General features: G+C 39.8%; 1 protein-coding gene across 3 annotated transcripts; it reads right to left on the minus strand.

Annotated features, from left to right (window-relative positions):
* Nucleotides 1-2,755: 2,755 nt before the first annotated feature.
* On the minus strand, nucleotides 2,756-6,042 carry TPBG (trophoblast glycoprotein). 3 transcript variants are annotated; one of them, XM_019729556.3, is made up of 2 exons: nucleotides 5,769-6,042; nucleotides 2,756-5,055 (listed from the first exon to the last, which is right to left on the minus strand). In XM_019729556.3, exon 2 carries the CDS (start codon nucleotides 4,728-4,730, stop codon nucleotides 3,453-3,455), a length of 1,278 nt encoding a protein of 425 aa, XP_019585115.2. In that variant the 5' UTR covers nucleotides 4,731-5,055; nucleotides 5,769-6,042; the 3' UTR covers nucleotides 2,756-3,452. The 3 variants fall into 3 exon arrangements, with proteins under 3 accessions (XP_019585115.2, XP_019585116.2, XP_019585118.2); XM_019729557.3 differs by lacking the exon at nucleotides 5,769-6,042 and adding an exon at nucleotides 5,529-5,686; XM_019729559.3 differs by lacking the exon at nucleotides 5,769-6,042 and adding an exon at nucleotides 5,219-5,427.
* Between the last annotated feature and the right edge of the window lie 7,597 nt (nucleotides 6,043-13,639).

Genomic DNA, 13,639 nt, shown 5'->3' on the forward strand with positions numbered 1-13,639 from the left:
TTAAAAGGATTTACATTTGTGGTTTGCTCACTTATTTCAATGAATCCTTTCCCCACCTCTGAAAAAAAAATCCTGTATAGTTATTGATATCAATTTATGTAACTCATTTTTTCTTTAAAAAAATGTATTGAATGTGCTTTAAAACCTACTTATTGGGTAAGAAAACTCTATCAGCTGTAAGATACAAACGTCCATAATCGCGCGTGGCAACAAAATTGATGTACATATATTAACGCTACAAACTGATGGTTACATTAAATAGGGGAGTTACAATTCAGGGTAAAATAGCTGTAGTATCTTAAAATCTTGCCACTGTAATAGATTTGTTGGACATTATAATAGCTTTTTAAGTTGAAGGATTTATGAAGTGCTTAAATTTTTAACTACCGATATCCCCCCCTTTTCAAAAGTTCCAGTTAGGGCACTTGGCTTTTACAAAAGACCTACTGTAGTACCTATTTCCTCTTATCAAAAGAAATCCGATGAGGATTTTTGCTTTTAACTTAATGGTAATTGCTTCTTCACTTTGAATCATTTCAGCCTACAAAAGGTTTCATTGGAGCATTCTACTTTCAGATGGGGAGAAACCTGTATTTTTCTAACTTTCTTCAAATGAAACTTGTAAACAATAAATGGTGTTTTTTTCTGAAAACTTTGTTGAGCAAAAAAGTGTATTACCAACCAAAACAAATGTTTAAAAATGGATTACTTGTATGATTAATAATGCATAATGGTACTAAAAAAAGTGTTTAAAAACAAGTATATTTAAAATGATACTTTTAATTTAATTTTTCTTATATACCCTCATACTTACTGGATTTATATAGCACCTTTCTCCCAAGAAACTCAGAATGCCTTATAAGCTTGTAGACTTATAGTATTATGACTGCACAATAGCAATTGTTTTCAAACAGTAATGTATTTTACCGTAAGCATGTTCTATTGCCACGCACTGGAGAATAGCAAGGAGTGATGTAACAAGAGAGCAGTGGAAAATTGGAACATTCACACAAACAAAGAAGCAAGGGAATGAAAAGAAACAAGAAATAATTTCAAAAAAGCCATCCACCTAACAGGTGAATACTCGGCTTTACTTTATCACAGATACTGCTACAATGAGTTGATGATGAGAAAAACTAGACTAATAATCTACTACTCTCCTGCATATAAGACAAAGCTCAGTTTTTAACTGTTAGATTATCACATGATGGAGAAGAAATAATTCTTCTGAATACTCTATAAATATTACCATTTGTTGTTTTCTACAATATCAGAAGATTTACAAATGAAAGTCCATCAGCAGTTTATTCCTAAGATATGCATGCTCTTATTACATGTTTTCACTATTTTTGGCAGGCTAATATCTTCATCATTCTTTGGAAATAATGGCAGGCAGCCAGTTTAAGAATTCCTGATGAACAGTTAAAATATCTAATGGAATAGTAAGTACCATATATTTAACCTTTTCATAGTTAATTATAGGATCTGAAGTATAACCGTAAATAATGAATACTATAATAGTTCATAAAATGAGCCTTATGAAAGTTAATATGGTTAAAACTTCACATTCTGACTATATAATCTAATCTACACAAGGAACAGATTCATATGTTTTTAGCCCTACTTTGAAAATGTCTGAATTTAACTCAAATAGGAAACATTCCTAGAAACTAAAGTACTATTAAATCCTATTTCATTTTTAAAAATATGGAAATGTAAATTTTATTTCAAATATAAAACACTGCAGAACATAATTTGAAAAGAGAAGGCCCTAAGACTTACTAATGCAAGTTTATCTATACTTTAAATTAAGCAATAATGGCTAAATTAAAGTCACCATATAGAATAGCTTGGAGATTATGGAATTTACTTTTAAGCTTAGTTGGCAAAGAAACTCTGAAAAAAGAAAATCTTGCCTATTATGGAGAATATCAACTGATTAACCAATTGCTGTTACTTAAATCTCAATGTGATTTATTCTTCAAAGGTGTATATACCAACTTAGAACTTAGCTAAAATCAAAATATCCCCAAATTTTTAAATACTGAACTAAACATAAGAACCTATGATTAGTTAAGACATTTCTTTGTGGACATAAACATTTATCTGGTTATTTCCTCAGTTTCATATCTATCATAACAATTTTTTTAAACATATTAGCAGATTCTCTAATAAACTATCCACCATGTATGGTCCGTGTTAAATTTTTTTTACTTATTCTCAAGAAAATCTAAGTTTCAATTTACATTATGATCTTAGGAAAACTTTTTTAACTTACATTTTAAAATTCTTTATTTTAGTATATTCTGTCTTTAAGACACTTCATTTTCATACACTTATTTGCATTCTATTTGTTTTATACTCTAAACACCCATAGAAAAATTTCATATAGGGTTTTATTAAATAATTTTGTTCTATCCTAAAAACTGAATTAGTCTAGAAAAAGCCCCAAACTGTGAACTGTTTATCACAAAGAACTCTTCCCTCTAACTTTATAACTCTCTAACAAATTGTTTCTTGAATAGCATTAACTCTGGGACCATAAGAAGTCTATTCACATGAATATCCAAATTCTGTATGTAAATCCTGAAAGGACCACTATCTCAAAATGATCTCTAAAGTCTATTTATATAAGATATTGCTCCAGTTTCATTCTCAGCTATGTTAACTAATACCTTGAATAGCATTGGAATCAAAACCATTCATTATCATCGTCCTTCATCCTTTTTTCAAATAGCAAACTTAAACACAGTAGTAATTCTTTTAAGAATCTTTATTGATTTTTTTTTAACATTTTAGCCTGTTGGATCTCAATGCAGTTTATAAAAAAACTTCCGTATAGTTTCATATAAACTGCAATCAAAAACGTAATTTACTTTGTCAAAGAAGTTACCTGAAGTTGCAAGTTATTTTTTGTAATACGCAGAACAGTAAAATGTAAGCATGCTCTCGGATGCAGGTGCTCCTGTATACTATGGAGTTACGTTGAAGAGCTTGCTAAGGTCTGCAGACAGTTTATGGAATGCAATCATTTTCTCCACAATTTAGGTACATGAGAATAAAACCGATACTTATGAATAGAGTATTTTTTCTCAAAAAAGTTGAGGCAGCTTTTGTTGAATGCTGTCTGTGTGGGTACACTTGCTACACCTTGAACTGTACTAAGAGAAACAGACAGCCAGGAGTCCATGTTCATGCTGAAACTTGAAAAGTCCCTCCACATGTTGAGGAGTTCCAAGGAAGAGGGTAAAAGATTATGCAGTTGTTCATCATCTTACATTAACAGAACACACCAAGAAACTTTACAGGCAAGGGAGCAAATCCCTTCACTGCTTTTAGTCAAGGTCAGTGGTGTCTGTAGTGGAGAGTGGAGGTGGAGCAAGCCTAGGATGGGATAAAGCTTAAGTCTACATCTCATGCATAGCTATCCTTGTTCTGTCCTCGAATGCTTCTCAGACATCCGAGTTAGAACTGAGGTTTGTTAACCTGGGGTCTGCATTGATTTCATATCTGTAATGATACCCTTCCATGTGATCCCTGCAGGCATCTCTGATGTTATGCATCCACTTTTTTATCCCCTTGCGGTTCAAATACAACACCAGTAGGAAAATGGCGCCTATCAGGGCTAAAACAATACCTAGGAAGACATAAGAAGTCTGCAGGGATGGAGGGAGGATAGGATCACAGTCCAGGTCAGAGTTGTTGAGTTCCAAGAGGACCCGATTCCTCATTTTTTCCGGGAATGCACAGGTGAGCCTGGCTTTGCCCTGCACTACCTCTGTCTCCTTGAGCCAGGCCACCATGTCCACCATGTGGCAGTCACACACCCAGGGATTGTTGTCCAGGAAGACCCTGACTTGGGGCAGGCCTTGCAACTCTGCCAGGGTGCCATTGTGAAGGACCTTGAGGGCGTTATCTTCCAGGTGGAGGCTTTCTAGGTGTGTCAGGTTGCGGAAGGACACATAAGTCAGGCTCACCAGCGAGTTGTTGCGTAGGTCCAGGTGCCTGAGGCTGGGCAGTTGGGCCAGTACGTCGCGGGGCAGGTAGAGGAAGTGGTTGCTGGCCAGCTCCAGGCGGTGGAGCCCACGCAGTGCCTGGCCAGCTCGTAGGGCCGCAGCCACAATACCCTCGAAGCTCCTGTTCTGCAGGCTCCTGTTCTGCGATTCGTCCGTAAGGGGCACGATGTGGTTCATGATCAGTTCCACCAGGGGGCTAGGGGTCGAGACGCTGGTGTTGCTGTCGCAGAAAGCGAAGGGGCTGAGGTCCCACAGCGGGTTGTGGCTGAGGTCGAGCTGGCGCAGGCTGGGCAGATGTTCGAAGGCGCCGGCGCGCACCTCCTTCAGGTGGCTGCCACTGAGGTTGAGCGCGGCTAACTCGGCCAGCGGAGGTCTGCGGGCGAAGGCGCCCGTAGGGAGCACAGACAGCTGATTGCCCGTCAGAAAGAGGTTACGCACATAAGGGGGCAGGTCCGCGGGCACCTCCACCAGGTTGCGATTAACGCACTTGACCGTGCGCGCCGCCTCTGAACACTCGCACAGCTGGGGGCATTGGCCCGACAGCGGGGGCTGGGCCGACACCAAGGAGGCCAGGAACGACGCTGAAGAGGTGGAGGAGGTCGCCGATGAGGTCAGTGAGTACGATGAGATCCAGCCCAGGAGGACCAGCGCCAACCGCGCCAGCCGCAGCCGCGCGTCCCCGGCGGCGGGGCCCCGGGAGCACCCTCCAGGCATCACGCACGGCACGGGTCTCCCCGGAGCTGGGCTGGGACGGCGCCCGCTCCGAAGGCTTGGGAGCTAGGCCCCGAGGACGCAGGTCGGCCGAAAGTGTCTGGAGAAAACTTTCCTCTCGTGGGAACCGAGGAGGGGCGCCACAGCTAGAACTTGGCTAACCCCTCACTGCCGGGCGTCCCTCTACCGGGGCCGTTTCCCTCGCCCCTTCCCTCCAGAAAGTACGCACAGCGCTTCTGGACGCTCAGCTCCTCTTCCAACTGCTGCACCAGGGGTGGCACCTCCTTGCCTCCTTTGTCGGCGCCTCACACTGGATCCGCTGCAGGACCTGGGACAAGCGGGAAAGAAGCAGTGAGGAGCCGCGGCGGCAGCATCTCCGCGAGTGCAGGAATCGGCCTATCCAAGCCAACTTGTCCGCACTCTGTCCCCAAGAACCTCTCTCCGATAGCCGGTCCGAGCCTCGCCTCCCCCAGTCCCACGCACATACTTACCCAGAAGAGGGGCGCGCGTCCCGAGACAGGAGCGCAAAGTCTTCGGTCTGCCCTGGCCCACACTATATGTACCCATTCAGCCTCCCGCCCTCCTCCTTTCGCGGTCAGACTCGTCCCCCGCTTCTAACTTCTCGCTGAATCCCCAGCGCCTTCCCGACCAAACTTCTCACTCTCCCAATTCCTTCCCCCACCGACTCAGCGGACAACCTGCCTTCCGGGTCTCTTCCCCCGCCCGGACCACTCCTTCAGGTCCAGGTTACCAGGAGAGGGAAGTTTCAGGTTACAAGAGTCTTTTGATCTCTTTTAGTACCTTTTCGGATTAGCAGGAAGTGGAGGCCTGTACAGCTGTTGACCCCCAGCCGCGCCCTCGCCAGCCCCTCGGATCCCAGAGGGGTTTCAAGTCATCTCCAAAGGGGAGGGGAGAAGCCGTGAACAAAGCGATGGTGAAACCCGGGACCAACACTCCTCTCCCGCCTGAGGATGGGAGGGCCCCCGCCCCCCCGCGCAGCTTCCGGGTTCTCGCCTGCGCTATTGGCTCCCAACCGCTCACCTCTGTGTGCCCACCACCTCCGGGAAAACTCCGAGTCCCACCAGAGTCGCGGCGACTTTCCGGCTCCGCGATGCGGTTGTCTACTGTCCGCGCACCCCAGCCCCAGGCCCAACCTCCGAAGCTGGGAAAAACCAATCCGGGGGGCGGGGGAGGGCCAGGCTGGCCAGAGGGACTTCTCCGGTCGCGCGGCCAACCTTGGCAGCCCTCAACTGGGAGATTTGAGATACTAGACTGGAGGGGATCTGGGCTGCGCGCCTCCTCCTGGTAGAAATTAACGAGGAATGTGCTGGAAAAGGTGAGGGAATCCCTCTCTTCCCCCCTCCCCGGCATCCTTTGGTGGTTCCTCATTTTGCATACTGTATTTACCTTGGATAGGAACAAAACCGCCAGTGAATCTCGTGGAATTCACCCTGACTGGGACACCTGGAAGAGTAATAAGATAGATTTGAGCGTGACAGCAGCGCCAAACAGCAGCACAAGGAAATGAGCTGAAAATGTACAGGCAGCAACAAAACGCCCAACAAACTGCGAAGGAGCTTCACAAAATCTTCCCATCAAAGTGATCTTAGATGCTACCTTTAGATTTAGGTATAATGGATGTGCCCCACCTGTCCCGCCCCCGCATGTCTTGAACAGTTACAGAACTTGTGAAGAAAAAGAACCAACTTTAAGAAAGAAAAAGAAAAGGTCAGTGGAGAGGAGCTTCATTGTTGATTCATTAGCTTTTTCTCCTCCCCAAATTAAAAGCAGAGGGAAGAAAACGGCAGCCAAAGCATCCTAGAAACAAAAGACAAATAGCAACGACGTGAGTCACCCGGAAAGCGGACCCGCCCCCCTCACCAGATGTGGCTGCGGTGTGTCTGTGCAAGTCACTTCAACTGGGAGAGTTCACGGGGGTGGGGGAAGGGAGGCCGCCCAAGGAGATCAGAAGCTTGGCCCAAAAGTCTATCGCCCTAGGGGGTGCTGAGCAGGCGGGAGAGGAGGAGAGGATGAAGTTGGGGAAAGGGATAGTTTGAATGACTGTTTTCAAACATTGGAGAGGTTTGTGTTCCTGAAAACTCTAACCTTGCTCTCTCAATAACCCTGTATCCCCTTTGTCCCAATCAAATAATTTCCCTGAAAGGGTGAGAAGATGCTAGTTATTCCAGGCTTCTTCGTTTTGGAGAAAAATGGCAATTAGAGAAAACCGTTGGGGAAATTAAGATCTGGTGCTAAAAGGATCAAATTAGGAATGCTGAAGTTTGTGCCTGTGACGCTTGGGTTTAATGTAAAGAAAGGCCCCGACTCTCAAGTTCATTTCTGATTACTTTTGTGGCAGGAGAGAGTCTGCAGAGCCAACAGCAAAAATGGCTCAGACGAGACCTGGAGGGGCTGGAGACTGCAGAGCTTTGAGCAAACAGCCAGTTTTGTTAGTTTGCATCTTCAGCACATTTATCTAAATCCCTTTTTCTTATTTTTAAACATGAATGTGAAACATTTTGGAAAAAGAATCTCAAAAGCTGTAGTCATGTTCTGACTGTAGTGATGGTTATGTAAATCTATACTCATACATGGGTTAAAATTTGTAGACCTGTGTACACCAAAAAAGAGTCAATTTTACTCTATGATAATTTTTATATCAAAATTAATTACTCGTGGGAAAAAAACTGTACTAATGCTCTGGCATGATATTAATTTTGATTGTGATGCAAAGAGGAACTGCCCTGTTAAGAATAAAAAGCACTTTAGAATTTAGAAAGATTATATATGTTCTCATCTGGTCCTCAAATCAACTCTGCAATATAGATACCATTAGTAGTGTATTATTGTCGTGTTATTAATCTGTTTTAAAAATGAAGGAACTGGGGCTCTGAGCTGATAATAACTAGCATTAACTGAGTATCTTTTAATTGCCAAGCCCGTGCTGATCACTTTACAGAAATTATTTCATTTACTCTGCGTATCAACATCCAGGTAGGGCCTCTCACTCCAGTTTTACGGATGAGAAAATTGAGGCAAAAATCAATTATATACTGTAGTCCCCCCTTATCTGTGGGGGATACAGTCCAAGATCCCAGTTAATACCTGAAACTGTGCATGGAGCTGAACCCTATATATACTGTTTTTTCCTATACATACATACCTATGATAAAGTTTAATTTATTATGATAAAATTTAACTTATAAATTAGGCACAGTAAGAGATTAACAGTAATAAAATAGAACAGTTAGAATGATATACTATAATAAAAGTTACGTGAATGTGATGTCTCTCCTTCCCCTCAAAATATCTTACTGTACTGTACTCACCTCTTCACTTAAAGGAAGAATTTTATGGCTTCTTTTTGGCATATCCTTACTCTAGTGCTTTGGGGCCATTATTAGGTAAAATAAGGGTTACTTGAACACAAGCTCTCTGACACCATGACAGTCAATCGGATAACCAAGATGGCTACTAAGTGACTAATGGGTGGATAGAATATACAGCATGGATACACTGGACAAAGGGATGGTTCTCATCCCAGGCAGGATGGCATGCAACCATCCCAGGCCTCAGGATGGCATGCGACAATTTAAGATTTTATCATGCAGCATAGATGCGCAATTTACAACCTGCAAATTGTTTCTGGAATTTTCTATTTAGTATTTTCCAAATGGGGTTGACTGCAAATAACTGAAACCATGGAAAGTGAAACTGCAGGTAAGGGGGGAAGACTGTAACTTTTTTGAATGAATGGTGAAGATGAGGACCAGACCCAGATTTCTCTGCTTTTCATACATATCTCACATTCTGCCTTTAGGCAAGATAAAGGAGTTTGTGCAAAATCCTACTCTGCTACACCAAAGCTTCACCCCTGGTTCTCTTTCCCCTTCTTTTCTTCCTCTACCTCTCTGCAGCTGGCAGTTGGTTATGGCTGCTGAATCAGGACCCAGTAATTTGGGTCATTTCTAGCTACACCACTTACTGTGTGACTTCTGTATGCCTCTGTTTTGTAGTTTGTAAAATAGAACTAATACAACTTTAGGGCATTTCCTTGAGAATTAAGATAATGCATGTAACACACTTAGCAAAATTGCCTGTTACTATTGTGCTCTCTTTAATTACTCTCCCTCTTACCATTTTTGTACAACTTCTATATCTCTGTAACTGTGTTAGTGGTAGGAGTGCAAGGATGAATAATTTATGGTCTCCTAAAGTAATATTGCCAGGTTTAGCAAATAAAAATTTAGGATACCCAGTAAAATTTTAATTTCAGATAAACAATAAATAATTTTTTAGTATAAATGTGTCCCATGCAATATTTGGGAGTTACTTATACTAAAATAATTCATTGTTTACTTGAAATTCTCATTTACTGGGCATCCTTTATTTGATCTGGCAACAAAGGTGCTCATCATCTGGCAGAAGAAACAGACACAGAAACAAAATGTATTTCAATGTAGAATACTGAGTGCAGTTTGATGTGTATGTATCTTTTCAATCTCCTCTCTCTTTGTATGTATTTTACTTCTGTTTCTGCTCTTTTCGATATGAATGGGATCATAGGAGATGTATTATCCAAAGTTTTCTTATTTTAAAATAACCCTGTATTGTTAGAGGCCCATACATATAGGAATGCTGTCTTCTTTTTTAAAGACTGCAAAATATTCCATAGGTGGATTGTTATATCACACTTTTTTTTAACTGTCTACTGGAAGACATTTAGATCAGCAACTACTTTTGAAAGAAGTTTTCTTCAAGTGAGAAAAACTTACTAGGATTAGTTCTATTTTGATTGTCATAAGCATTTAATTATCCTAAATTATCATACTTGCCTTACTCTTGACAGCTTGAAATTTTTTTGTGCGTGATGCTATTTACATGCTCTAAAGCAGGACAAAGGATTTCAGAGCACATTTTTCCTCATTTATTCTTCCATTCCAAAATGAAATGATAAGTACCTGGATGTCCTGATGGAGAAGAACCAATTTAGCGAATTTCAGTAGATCTCTTTGTAGCCTCCAGGAAAATGTCTCTACACTATCATTTATTTAGCAGATTTTCTCTACTGGAGCCATTTTTCTCCTACTGACCCAAAGGAAAGTCATTAGTAAATTATTGAAATATTACTGCTAAATCCTGGGAAGGCACAGAATAATGTAGCATATTTAAAAAAAGATGAGCAATTATGGCCACCCTCATGGTAACTAGCAGAGAGACCCATGTGGTCCAGCATGGACACACATCAACATTATTTAAGACTCGTTAATTTTGGTCTCTGCCTTAAATTGGCAAGGAATTGATGAAGGTGAACACTCTGAAATCTGAAAAGTATCTAAGACAAAATCAAGTACTGATAAACATCAAACATATGTCGTAAAATCATAAACCAACATTTAAAACCAGAACAATCAACTTGAGGGTCGATTCAGGAAAAATATATATATATACACATATTTATGAAAAAATAATTTTTAAAAATTGTTAATGATTAAAAAGAAAACTCATGAATTACTTTATAATTACTTTAGAAAGAAATGGGCCTCTTGTCTGAGACATAAATTAAGTAAAATATGAATTAGGGAATGGGTCAAAAAAGACATTTGTTTCATAAGTAAGCACAATGGGGGTTGGAGCTGATAAAAGAAAAATATAACAAAGGTGTTTCAAAATTCACTGGAGATTAAATAAATACTAAAGGAAGAACAAAGCAAAAAGGTTGTAATAGACTGGAGAGATTAAACTGGATAGAAATATGTGACTCTTCAAGGATGAGAAAATATGAAAAGGTAAATAAAAACAATTATATAGTAATCTGCAGAACTCTCCAAATAGCTAACATTACAGAGTCATTCAACTCGAAGTGTTTAACTTTTTAAGACTTTACCATTTGCCCTTTACCTATTTGATGTTCTTGAGATACAAAAGTACATAGAATAAAAATTCCTGCCTTCAGAGAATTCACAGTCTAGTGACAGAGGCAAACTATTTAAGTTACAAACCATATGGTAAGTGCAAGGGTCAGGGAAGGAGTGGGGAAACTGTCAGGAGAAGGCTTCATTGGGGAAGTAATGATTGATTGCATTTTGACTATTAATAAAAACTTGCCAGACAAAAGATTGACAAATTAGTGAAAAGATTCAGAGAACTTGTTCCCTTCTAGAGACTGTATGGACAAGAGGACAGCACACAATGGCGGTAGTGGTGCAAGGTCAGATTTGAAATATGGTGGGATCAGATTACTGCCCAACATTTAAAAAAGTTTGACTTCGTCCTATAGTGCCTGGGAGCTTCTGAAGATGTTCAGGAGGGGAATGACGTGATCAGATAGCATATCAGAAAGATCCCCTTTGCTGTCTGTTTTAAGGGTAAATTATAGGCAGAGAAAACTGAGAAGTGGGGAGGGCCAAGTGATAGATGTTGAAGAACCAAACTAAAACCAGCTGCAACAGATTGACAAGGAGGGAACAAATTATATAGAGCTGTGGTTCTCAACGGGGTGACACTGCCCCTAGTGGGCACTTTGGATATTTGTAGAGCCATATTTTGGTTGTCACAATGAGTGGGGAGAGCTACAGGCATTTAGTGTGTAGAGGCCAGGGATATTAGACATGCTGTAATTAGAGGGGCAGTACCATACAATGAAAAATTATCCTGCTTCCCACATGACTTTCAAATATTCATAGACAGTCTTGTAGATGAAAAACCTGATTATAATCATCTCAGCCTAGCCACAACTTCAGTTTACGTTTAAGATGCAATACTTACAGTATGGTTTTAAGGTATACTGAATTTTCCAGAAATAGAGCTACCATGTTCATTGAAGGAAGAATATATGTTGTTCTGTTTGGAACTTTACCAAAATTTTATCTCTGACAGATATGCCACTCGTGCTGCTTGAATCACCAATACAACCCAACTGTATCAATGTTATTGCATTTACAGTGATTCTTATTTTAAAATATCTAATATAAAGAAAAATTGTTTTCAATATTCACTTGAATATTGGTCTAATTTTTCTTAAATCCTAGCCTGTTTATAAGTGGGTGGAAGAATATTATCAGTTCATTACTTCTAGTATAGTTATGCCCAAATATTGATATGTTACACTGCATATTATTTAATATTTAATTATTCTCGTTTTATTTCTCCTTTATGTTATAGTTAATATAGTATATATTTTTAAATTTATGTATAAAGATACTTTTTATATAAAGAGGGTCTTTATAAAACATTTGTTTTAAAAAGGAAACTGGCTTTTAAAAGGTTGGGGAAAAAAACCTATACAGATTTTGATGAGTTAGAATCTATGAATTTTACTGATTTATTCACTATGGAGGTGAGAGTACAGACATTTGTAATTTTACACATTGTAACATTATAAATAACTTCTATATTTTAAATGATGCCTAAGAAAAATTCTAATGATTCTAGATTGAAGGGTCAAATTTGACTGCAAGGAAACTGAAAAATACCTAGAGTAAAGGATAGAACAGTGAACTTATTTGTTTAAAGAAGAACCTGGCTTATTTGGTTGAAATACTATTTTTTCAAAGGAAATTATGTTAAATATTTAAATCAGCAATGTTACCTAATATTCTTTTTCTAATATAAATTAATTCAACTTTGAAGATGACATTGGAGATTTTTAATCTCTAGTTCTTACCCAAACTGGTAGGAACTAGAGATTCTAAACCAAAACTGGATTTCAGCCAAAAATGGGAACAGTTACAATTATAGCCACATCCAAATTCAATTAATTTCAATTAAATTTAATACAGTTCAATAAATGTTTATTAATGTTCCTTTTTTGTAGTATTCACTTTGTCTTCCAAACAGAGCCGTGTCCTAAGCCAGAAATATTTCTTTAAAAAAATTGTAATTCTGGCACAATGACAAGCAATCTATTGAATATCCATGGCTGAGGTTCAGCAGATAGACTTGGGCCAAAGCTTGGATGCATGACCCAGGCTTCTCTAATCTATTTTATGTCTTATCCAGTGAGCTAAAGCACACAGGTCACTAAGTTGCTTGCTAGCACTGTTTGAAATATTCAAAGCCAATAAGTGAATATTTTATCAGATTTAGTTGAAATCCCCATATAAAAGCCCAGGAAAGGGGGACTAAAAATATTGTGTATTTTGGAATAGAAATTTATCACATTACCTGGTGATGAAAGGAAATTAAAGAGTTTAGGGAGACAAGATCAAGCCATATAGCCTGAATAATCTGAATGATGGTAGAATAAAGGAGTTGGGTGCAGAGTGCATGCCCAAGATTGCTTATACTGAACATAAACAAAAGCCTGCTGAAGGAATGTGTGCCATCAGCAGGTACTTGAACCCAAGAAATTTTGAGGAGTTGACATTTGCAAAGGAGTGATATTCAAAATAGTTTACAACAAGTGTGGCGCAGATACTGACCAATAAGTGTTCCATAATCAGACAGGATACCATTGTAAACAACCAACAGGTCTTTATTGGTCCAAGTTGCCTGAAATCAAGTATACATAGAGTAATCCCCCTTATCAGTGGTTTCACTTTCCATAGTTTGTTACCTGTGGTCAGCCATGGTCCAAACATATTAAGTGGGAAATTCCACAAACGAATAATTCATACGTTTTAAACTTCATGCTGTTCTAAGTAGTATGGTGAAATGTCATGTTATGCTGCTCCAACCTTCTGGGGATGTGAATCACCCCTTGGTTCAGTGTATCATGGCTGTGTACACGCACTCACTGCTCCTTAGTCACTTAGTATCGTCTCGCTTATTAGATCAACTGTTTGCGGTATTGAAATACTTGTGTTCAAGTAATCCTTTTTTTACTTAATAATGACCCCAAAACAAGAGAGAACTGATGCTGGCAATTTGGATACATCACAGAGAAACTGTAAAGTGCTTCCTTCCAGTGA

The sequence above is a fragment of the Rhinolophus sinicus genome, chromosome 2 (genome assembly GCF_057876585.1).
Source record: "Rhinolophus sinicus isolate RSI-liver-muscle chromosome 2, RSI-T2T, whole genome shotgun sequence".
In the NCBI taxonomy this organism is placed as follows: domain Eukaryota; kingdom Metazoa; phylum Chordata; class Mammalia; order Chiroptera; family Rhinolophidae; genus Rhinolophus; species Rhinolophus sinicus.

Bases quoted from the DNA above. Each gene is read 5' to 3' on its own strand.
- TPBG (XM_019729556.3), bottom strand. From the start codon at position 4,730: ATGCCTGGAGGGTGCTCCCGGGGCCCCGCCGCCGGGGACGCGCGGCTG.